The following is a 10,449-nucleotide window of genomic DNA, read 5'->3' as shown; positions in this document are numbered from 1 at the left end:
CATGGTTAAACATTTGCAAAGGCCAATCTCACTCATTTAAGAGAGGTGCATGTGGATAATTGCTAGCATTACACATTTCACATGATTTTTATTTTGTCCCATTAAGTCTCCAAATTAACTACGACTCTCTGCTGAAGCAACCTAATCAATTCAATTACCGAAGATAGACACAAAATGCAGGAGTAACTCAGCTAGTTTAGTTTAGTTTAGAGATACAGCATGGAAACCGGCCCTTCAGTCCACGCTGACCATTGATCACCAATTCACCTTAATTCTACGTCAACCCACTTTCTCATCCACTCCCTCCACACTCGGGGCAATTTACAGAGAGCCAATTAACCTACAAACCTGCACGTCTTTGCGATGTGGGAGGAAACCAGAGCCCCTTGAGGAAGTCCATGCAATCACAGGGAGAACTTGCAAACTCCACACAGAGGGTACCCGAGGTTGGGATTGACCCCAGGTCTCTGGCGCTGTGAGGCAGCAAGTCTACCAGCTGCACTGGCAATGAAAAAGCAGAACCAAAATTCTTGTGTCTCACACTCCCAACTGGCAAGAGTAACCTGAATGAATTCCATGTCAGCCTTGGCACGGAGACATTTGTCTTTCCAAATCGCAGGTTCGATTCCCGTCTCAGCGTCTCGTCTTGTAGAACCAAGGAACTGCAGATGCTGTTTTACAGGAAAGGCCACAGAGTGCTAGAGTAACTCAGAGGGTCAGGCAGCATCTCTGGAGAACATGGATAGGTGACGTTTTGTGTCGGTACCCTTCTCCCGACCTGAAATGTCACCTATCCATGTCCTCCAGAGATGCTGCCTGACCCACCGAATTACTTCAGCACTTTGTGTCCTGCACCTTGCCTTTCTGTTCGAGTGGACGTTAACAGCTACTGAGGCACGAGAAAAAAGTAAGAGCACTTGCTTGAGATTCTTGGCCAACAGTTTATTCCATGGTACGGAACAAAGCAGATTTCACTTGTCGTTTGTCAGCTCTGAAATGTGTAGGATTTTGCTGCAAATTGCTATCTCACATCGACCTCAAAGCACAGCAAGAGTTGAACGTCAGAAGTAACCTGTTTGAAACAACCACTGTCCAAACACAAGCTAGAGCCAGCTCAAAACAAATTATTAATAAAAGGCAACACTAAATTTACCAAAAACAGGGTAAGGGATAGGTGAAAAATTCTGTGAAAGAACTGCAGATGCTGGTTTACACCAAAGATAGTCACAAAATGCTGGAGTAACTCAGCATTCTATGTTCTCTACATATCCCGGCGAGCCGCGCGGCGGAGAGAACCGACAAGGCGCGGCCTTTCCCCGGCCGGCAGCAGGCCTGACCCACCTGTGGAGTGGGAGCCTGGTCCGAGGCTCATCTCCTGCTCACTGCCGAGACCCGCAGAGGAGGGTGGAGGGAGTCGGCGAAGGACAATGGACCAGGAAGAAGAACCGGGGGGGGTTTCCTGCCGCGCCCTCAAGGTCGGCTGCAGGAAGCACACCTCGGAGCGGTGGGGCCAGGCAAGGAGAGTGACGACGGTCCGCTGGACGATCCAGAATGGAGACAACATCTACAACGGGCCTTTACGGCCAGCTGCAACTGGGACTTTGAAAATGACGTCAAAACCTGGCGGCTCTTGCGTATGGAATCTGCGGGCTGTTTCTATGCCTTCTGTACTTAATTGGGGATTTTTACTTATGTATGGCAATAATCCAACTAATCTGTTTGCAAACAAAAAATAATTTCTCTATACCTTGGTACGCTTGACAATAAGGAATCGAACATTGCACACAAAGGTAGACACAACATGCTGGGATAACTCAGTGGGACAGACAGCATCGCTGGAGAGAAGGAGTAGGTGACGTTTCGAATCGAGACCCTTCTTCAGACTTAAAACATCATTTGTCCATTTCCTCCAGAGATGCTGCCTGACCCGCTGGGTTACTCCAGCATTTTGTGTCTATTTTTGGTATAAACTAGAAATTGCAGTTCATTTTTATTACATTTGAACATATCTCAACCCAGCGTAGAAAAAGTCTGCTCCGCATAACAATTGCATTCAAGTCTATATGATCCTCAGACTTTAATTAAGGCCGATAACTTGCGGGCCAACGCAGCAAATTCAAGGTTGCTGTACAGGTTGTGGTCTTGCCCGGGGTCGGACTTGTGGAGGTAGAGTTCTCCTGCATGGATGTCGGTGAGATTGGCGGTGAATGTGGATGGGTTGTAGCTCACCCACTCTGTGTACCTGTAATCGTTGGAGCGGATGGAGTATCCCATGATGCGAATGTCCTCCAGCAAAGGGAGGTCAGAGTTGGGCTGAGGGCTGTCTGCTGGGCGGGGGTACTGGGTGAAGACAAACGATTCATCCCGGGCATCGCTGGTGGCCCTGTGGTTCCAAGGGCCGGCCGTACGTTCTCCCTCGGTGCAGAGCTCCACGTGAAAGGAAGGCTTTGGACACGGTGGGGGCACAGGTAGCCCGAGCAGCTGACATACCATCGGGAACACGTCGACCAATTCCACATTATACTCCACCATCGAACCTGTTACAAAACGTGAACACTTCCATTAAAAAGGTTAAACAAAAATTCCACTGTGGAGAAAGACATTGAGTTTTTGAAAATTCAGGAGGTATGGGTGTTGTGATGGATTTGGTTGGTACAAAGATACAGCATGAGAACAGGGGCCCCTCCACGCCAACCAACAATCACCCGTGGCGCAGCGGTAGAGTTGCTGCCTTACAACGAATGCAGCGCCGGAGACTCAGGTTCGATCCTGACTATGGGCACCGTCTGTACGGAGTTTGTACGTTCTCCCCATCACCTGCGTGGGTTTTCTCCGAGATCTTCGGTTTCCTCCTGTAAATGGATGTCACTCGTACGCAGAGTCTTTTACTAAATAAGTTTATTAATAACACTACACACATTATGCCCTAGCTGTCCGTGGTCATCACTGGCACTAGAGAGCGGGCTGGAGGTGGGGAAGCTACAGTTATACAAGAGACCATGGGGAGTGGTTAGTAGTGGTGAGGTCACTATGTTAAAGGAACATGCACTGATCTACATCCTTCCTCTTGGAAACAAAAGCGACCACGGCTCATACGCTAGACTTAAACTATAAGCAGGGAGCAGATAGAATGCAGCACCACACAGACTACTCGTACCCACCGTACCGGACAGGCGGCCTGACCACTCGCCCAGAGCGGGTGCGCAACCCCCCATCCCCTTCGGCCGAAGGAAGAGCAGGGACGGGTGCGGGTACCGAGGCAGGGGAACCAGGGGAAGGAGGAGAACCGGGCGGCGATACCCGCAAACGCGCAGGCGAAGGAGGGGAAGGGGGCTGGGGCGAGCCGGGCACAGACAGTCGAGACGGCGCAGGTTGGGGCACGCGAGGATGGACGGGAGCAGGAGGCACATCAGGCACCGGTGACTGGACGGGAGGTGAATACGGGTCCGCTGGAGGCGGTGCAGGCTCGTTGACACAACGAGGGGACACAATTGGGAGAAACAAATAATAAAATAAAAACCGGTAAACAGGAGACGCAAGTCTACCGATCTGACACCATGTAAATGGATGTCACTCGTACGCAGAGTCTTTTACTAAATAAGTTTATTAATAACACTACACACATTATGCCCTAGCTGTCCGTGGTCATCACTGGCACTAGAGAGCGAGCTGGAGGTGGGGAAGCTACAGTTATACAAGAGACCATGGGGAGTGGTTAGTAGTGGTGAGGTCACTATGTTAAAGGAACATGCACTGATCTACACCTCCCACACTCCAAAGACGTACAGGTGACGTACATGTATGTAGGTTCATTGGCTGGGCAAATGTAAAAATTGTCCCTAAATCTAAAAATTAGGGGCAGCAAAGTGGTGCAGCGTTGGAGTTGCTACCTTACAGCGCCAGAGACCCAGGTTCGATTCCGATGTCCTAATTTCCTCCCCGGAGTAAACTCACAGTCACAGGAGAACACACAAACACCGCACAGACAGCACCCGTAGTCAGGATCGAACCCAGTCTCTGGAGTAAGGCAGCAACTGTACCGCTGCACCACTGTGTCGTCCCTGGAGAACATGGGAAGGTGACGTGTCGGGTCGAGACCCTTCTTCAGACATCAGTCTTTGTGTCCTTCAGAGATCATGAGCATTGGCTCCTGAATACATTTCTTGCTTCATTACACTCTCCAGGATTTTGATATTTTAGCAGGTATTACTCAGAAAAGTTTTGAGCAAAATAGTTTGAACATTGAGCATTTGAAACACCGTTGGGACAACAACAATACTTGTAAAACTGAACGTTCCAGCTCCAAACTTTAAAATCTTCTGAGTTCAACTACACCCTAGCTGTGACCTTACCTCTTGGCAGATTCCCCACTTGATCAGTGAAAGGATTAATGAAGGGAAACACTCTTTGCTTTGGAAGAGGTAAAGCCGCAGTCAGTCCTGGCACATAAAACATCAAAGGAACACGGGTTGCTACATCAAAGTTGCTGTACTTGGCCCATTCGCCATGCTCGCCGAGTGACCAACCTAATGGAGACAAGATGAAATAGGAATTCAGTTTTAAGACTAATTAGTTTTAAAATGGTGGACGCCTCTTTCACATCTCTCGGTCCACAACCCCATATTCTGGCACCCTTGCTTCCAGAACCTTTCCGGATTAACCATTTTGCCAACAGAACAACAGAGGTCACACCCTCCGAGAGGAATCCAACGGTACCGGAACGTTCCGCCTAGGCCGCCAGGGGACAGAGATATCGGCCCGCAAAGTCGGCCTCAGAGGTTGGCTATGGGAACGGATCTGCCAGCTCTGACCGGGCCAGAGTTCCGGAGCCCCGGCCGCAGGGGGGAAATCTGACCAGCTGATCGGCCACAGAAGTCCAAATGAGGTGGAGATTGGCCGCCTCACCCATCCTAGGCGCCACATTTTCGGGGGGACTTCCGGGGGGAATTCCAAGTGCGCTCTCGTCATTTTGTCCGGGTTAAAGGAGATGCCGGACCACCAGTTGCCATAAAATCAGTGGTGACCTGTACTTCATAAATGCAAATGATTGCTGCCATTACCACCTGGTGCACATCAAGCCAATTGATCATATCAATGTAGGAAAATAACTGCAGATGCTGGTACAAATCGGTATTTATTCACAAAATGCTGGAGTAACTCAGCAGGTCAGGCAGCACCTCAGGAGAGAAGGAATGGGCGACGTTTCGGGTCGAGACCCTTCTTCAGACTGATGTCAGGAGGGCGGGACAAAGGAAGGATATAGGTGGAGACAGGAAGACAGTGGGAGATCTGGGTAGGAGGAGGGGAAGAGAGGGACAGAGGAACTATCTGAAGTTGGAGAAGTCAATGTTCATACCACCGGGCTGCAAGCTGCCCAGGCGAAATATGAGGTGCTGTTCCTCCAATTTCCAGTGGGATTCACTATGGCACTGGAGGAGGCCCATGACAGAAAGGTCAGACTGGGAATGGGAGGGGGAGTTGAAGTGCTCGGCCACCAGCTCAATGGTTAACAATGTTAAGAAAGAAAATGATTATTGGGTGTTAGTTGTTAGCATGGAGTTTGTATGGGGTGGAAGATTTCAATGGAGCCAATGTATTGGTAATACTTAATTACATTGCATTATCAATTAGTTCAGGAGTAAAATCAAAATTTTCCTTATTTACTTCAGAAACCATTTTCCCCTTTGGGCATCACTTCAAGATTAGAGGAGCAAGGTTTAAAGGAGATTGGCAAAGCAAATTCTTTTTATTTTTTACACAGAGAGTGGTGGATTCTTGGAATGCACTGCCAGGGATGGAGGTGGCGGCTGATATGATAGTGGCGTTTAAGAGGCTTTTGGATAGGTACATCTTGATTCCAAGATGGTGCCCAAGCCACGTGACTCTCTACGTGCTTGTTCATAAGTTCCAGGAACGGAGTAAGGCCATTCGGCCCATCAAAGTCGACTGCCATCCAATCATGGTTGATCTATCTTTCCCTCTCAACCCCATTCTCCTGCCTTCACCCCAAAACCTGACGCCGTGGTCCCAGAAGTGGATCTGCAGTAACCTATTACAATCGTTCCGCTCTTTTACACCTCTACTCCAACAGCAGTATTTCTTACTTTAACTATGCTACCTCATTGGAGGCCCTCGGACTATCTTTAATCAGAGTTTACTGGAGTTAATCTTGCACTAAATATTATCCTGTACCTGTACACTGTGGATGGCTCGATTGTAGTCATGTATAGTCTTTCCTCTTGACTGGTTAGCATGTAACAAAAGCTTTTCACTGTACATCGGTACACGGTAAACTAAACTAAATATGGATATGCAGGAAATGGAAGGATATGTATCATCTGCAGGCAGAGGAGATTACTTTAACTTGGCATCATGTTCAGTATGGACAAAGTGGGCCAAAGGGCCTGTTCCTGCACTGTACTGTTCTATGTTCAATGCTCTATATGTATTAATGAGTATTAGACCCACATGATTTATACATGACGTAACATTGCTCACCGTGGTCAGACGTGAACACAACAATTGTGTTATTGGCCAGTCCTTGTTCTTCCAGCGCATTCAAGAGACGGCCCACTTGAGTGTCCATGTAAGAGACGGCAGCAAAATAACTCTGGCGAATCAGTAACTGTGACATACAAGGGGCACAAATAAGGCCTGCTGGTAGAGATACAATGCAGAACCAGGCCCGTCGACCCACCGAGTCCGTGCCGACCAGCAATCACCCCGTACACTATCCTACACACTAGGGGCAATTTACAATTTTACCAAAGCCAATTAACCTACAAACCTGCACATCTTTGGAGTGTGGGAGGAAACCAGAGCGCCCCGAGAAAACACACGCGGGCACAGGAAGAAAGTACAAACTCCATATAGACAGCACCCGTAGTCGGGATCGAACCCAGGTCTCTGGTGCAGTGAGGCAACAACTCTACCGTTGCGCCACTGTGCCGCCCACTGCAAGGTCAGGAGTCACTGGGGCAAAATTCGGAACTTCCCACCCCATAAAGGTCAAGTCAAGTCAAGTTGCGTTTATAGTCGTAAGGTACAGGTCAAAGAAAATCTTGCTTACAACAGCATCACAGGCACATAGGCTCATACACGACACAAAAACATCAAATATACAGAAATTACATATGAATCCTGCAAGACAGTAAAAAAGAAACAAAAGTCTGCAAAAAAACATCTGTGCAAAACACAATTAGAAAAAAAAGCAAGTCACGACAGTACAAGGTGATGGACGCAGGTCTCCTGTCACTTGGGAGGGGCAGGAAGGAGGGAGTTAGGACATCAGACCTTCCCGAACTGCAGTTCAGGGGTGTTATGGTATTGGAAGCCCAGTCCATCACGGGAATTGACCTCCCCAACATCTACAAGAGTCACTGCCTCAAAAACGCAGCAAACATCATCAGAGACCCACACCACCCTGGACACGCTCTCATTTCACTCCTGCCATCAGAATGAAGGTATAGGAGTCTGAAAACTGTAACGTCCAGGTTCAGTAATAGCTTATTCACAAAATGCTGGAGTAACTCAGCAGGTCAGGCAGCATCTCGGGAGAGAAGGAATGGGTGACGTTTCGGGTCGAGACCCTTCTTCAGACTGAGTAATTCCTTCTTCAGTAATAGCTTCTTCCCTACAGCCATCAGGCTATGCAGCTCCTCAAACACCAACTAAACTCCAAACTACGAACTGCCTGGGTTGCAGGGACTTTGAGCTTTATTTCTGTACTGTACTGTTTTTGTAAGTAATTTTTTTGTTTTTTTGTTTATTATATTATCTGTTGAGTACTGTGTTTACAAACCTGTTGTGCTGCTGTTGCAATTAAGAATTTCATTGGTCCATGTCAGGACATATGACAATAAAACACTCTTAACTCTATAAAATATTCATTTAATATTAGTATGTTTTTTCTCTATTTTTGCTGACTCCAGCAGCAACCAAGATTGGTTGAACATACAAGATCAAGACTGTGAAGTTTCTTTGTCCAGACTTGTGATTAACAAGAGGTGTTTCACACAGAGTTAGTTAAAGAGGACAACGCCTTAGATGTCGTTCAAAAGCCATGGTGGGATTTGGGAACAAGCAGTAATTTCCCCCAGTCAAATAAAAATGCATAGAGTCATGCAGCATGGAAACAGGCACTTTGACCCAACTTGCCCATGCCTACGAACATGGCCCATCTACACCAGTCCCACCTGCCTGCGTTTGGCCCATATCCCTCTAAATGTTATCCTATCCATGTACCTGTCCAAATGTTTCAAATGTTGTGATAGTACCTGCTCAACTACCTCCTCCGGCAGCTCGTTCTGTATACCTAGCACCCGATGTGTAAAAATAGTTGGCAATTCCATTACCTGACATTATCTATGTTTCTATGTTTCTGACGGTTCCCTTTAAAAGAAGATGAAATACACACCTGAAAGTCATCAGGAATGGGTCCATATGGAAAACTTAAGTTCAGAGCCCGGACATCATCTCTCGATCTCACGTCAGTCCATGGGTTATATGCCACTGGAGGCAATTTCGATGGGACTTTAGGGTCAGGTGCAAGGTGGATCTCCTGAAGTGGATACAGCTTTAAAAATTCCTAAAACAGAATAAGACATTTAGTTTAATAGATTGAAGAGGTATAGTATAGAAACAGGCCCCTTTGGCCCACTGAGTCCACGCTGACCATCGATCACTCGTTCACACTAGTTCTCTGATATTCCATTTTCCCACCCACTCCCAACACGAGGGGGAAATGTTTGATGCAGACCAATTAACCTGTAAGCCTGCATGACATTGGGATGTGGGAGGAAACCGGAGCACCCGCAGAAAACCTACGCGGTCACAGGGAGAACGTGCAACTCTACACAGAGGTCAGGATTAAATCTGGGTCTATGGCACTGTGGTGCAGCAGCACTACCATTATTGCATTTCACTCCAGGAAGGAGGGAGCTGATTTGCAATTGAATACAACCGTATAAATTTCATCACAAAGTGCTGGAGTAACTCAGCGGGTCAGGCAGCACCTTTGGAGAACACGGATAGGTGATGTTATTATGGGTTGTGTCCTTTCTTCAGGTTGAAGGGGAATGTTTTGGGTCGGGACCCTTTCTTCCATCCGAAGAAGGGTCCTGATCCGAAACCTCGCCTATTCATGTTCTTAAGAGATGTTGCCTGACTTGCAAATAAAAACAACACCAAAACTTAGTGTCTTTTTTTGTAAATTTGCATCTACAGTTCCTTGTGTTATGCAATCCAGGCATTAACATACAAAACCAGCAGCATCCTGCAAAATTCTTACCTCGGGATATTTGAGTGGAATGTGAGGTTTGTGATAACCGACAGCTAAAAAGAAAGGGTTTCCTGTGCTTTTAATTTTTTTCAGTAAACGAATTGCCTCTTCGGTGCTCTGTATATCAGGCAGTGTTTGTTCTGGCATTTCCTTCACATCCACTGGACACAATAAGTTTGCGTATCTTTTACCATCCGGTCCCTTGCACACCTATTGAAGATAAATCAGAGTTAATGAAGTTCATCTTATATCCAAGTAGAATAAATGCAACCAGGTTTGGGTTTATTGTTGTCACGTGCACCGAGGTGAAAAGTGAAAAGCTTTGTTTCGGGTGCTATCTTAACAGATCATAGATACAATTAGTTCAAACTCAAGTACAATACGTGGAACAAAGGGAAAGATACAGAGTGCAGAAAAGGACACAGAGTGCTGGAGTAGCTCAGCGTCAGGCAGCACCTCGGGAGATTATGGATAGGTGACGTTTCGGGTCGACACCCATCTTCAGACTCTTTAGGGTTTCTTCCCTCTGGCATTGGGTTGAGCGTTACCCTCCTCACTCGATAAATGGCCCACCAAACCCTTCCGATCCATATATCTGTCCAAATGTCTTAAAAAGTTATCATTGTATCCGTTTCTTTACCTACCTCTGACAACTCATTCCAGATATGGACTACCAGATATTGGAGTGAAGTTGCTCCTGAAGACACAACTTGATGAGGTGCCATTAGAGAGGATTGAGTTCGTTCATACACTAGAGAGGATTGAATTCATTCATACACCATACATTCATTCAGCCCATAAACTCTCCTCCATCATTCAACCAGATCACATCAGATGTGTACCCTCCTCTCACATTACTGTATAGAAGCGGATACAATTACGACTTTCACCCTCCCTTCCCATGTTTGTCATGGATTAAGGCCCTCAGAGCAACACAAGTACCTCAAACTCAAGTGACATGACAAACCTTTTGAAAATTTGACTTTTGGGATTTACCTTGGCATTTTTATATTTTTGCGTTGAAGGATGAAATGGAGGAATGGACCAGCTGTACGGATAATCGTCCGTATGATTGGACACTATCCCTGAAAGATGAGAAGCATTAGTTAAGTCTTGGTGCTAGAGATCGCAAACAGCAGTTTTATCTCAAATGCTAATACAGGTCCACC

General features: G+C 46.8%; 1 protein-coding gene across 1 annotated transcript in view; it reads right to left on the bottom strand.

The window, feature by feature from the left end:
- Nucleotides 1-849: 849 nt before the first annotated feature.
- Nucleotides 850-10,449, bottom strand: part of ids (iduronate 2-sulfatase) — a 12,637-nt gene continuing 3,037 nt past the window's right edge. Inside the window, exons 2-7 of the mRNA XM_078412666.1 lie at nucleotides 10,277-10,399; nucleotides 9,290-9,490; nucleotides 8,417-8,587; nucleotides 6,499-6,625; nucleotides 4,353-4,526; nucleotides 850-2,537 (exon numbers count right to left, since the gene is read on the bottom strand). Coding sequence (XP_078268792.1) covers nucleotides 2,071-2,537; nucleotides 4,353-4,526; nucleotides 6,499-6,625; nucleotides 8,417-8,587; nucleotides 9,290-9,490; nucleotides 10,277-10,399 — 1,263 coding nt within the window. The 3' untranslated portion in view covers nucleotides 850-2,070. The remainder of the gene's footprint in view (nucleotides 2,538-4,352; nucleotides 4,527-6,498; nucleotides 6,626-8,416; nucleotides 8,588-9,289; nucleotides 9,491-10,276; nucleotides 10,400-10,449) is intronic.

Source organism: Rhinoraja longicauda, chromosome 15, assembly GCF_053455715.1.
Source record: "Rhinoraja longicauda isolate Sanriku21f chromosome 15, sRhiLon1.1, whole genome shotgun sequence".
Lineage (NCBI taxonomy): Eukaryota > Metazoa > Chordata > Chondrichthyes > Rajiformes > Arhynchobatidae > Rhinoraja > Rhinoraja longicauda.
The sequence above is the reverse complement of the archived record's forward strand: the minus strand, read 5'-3'. Positions and strand labels throughout refer to the sequence as shown.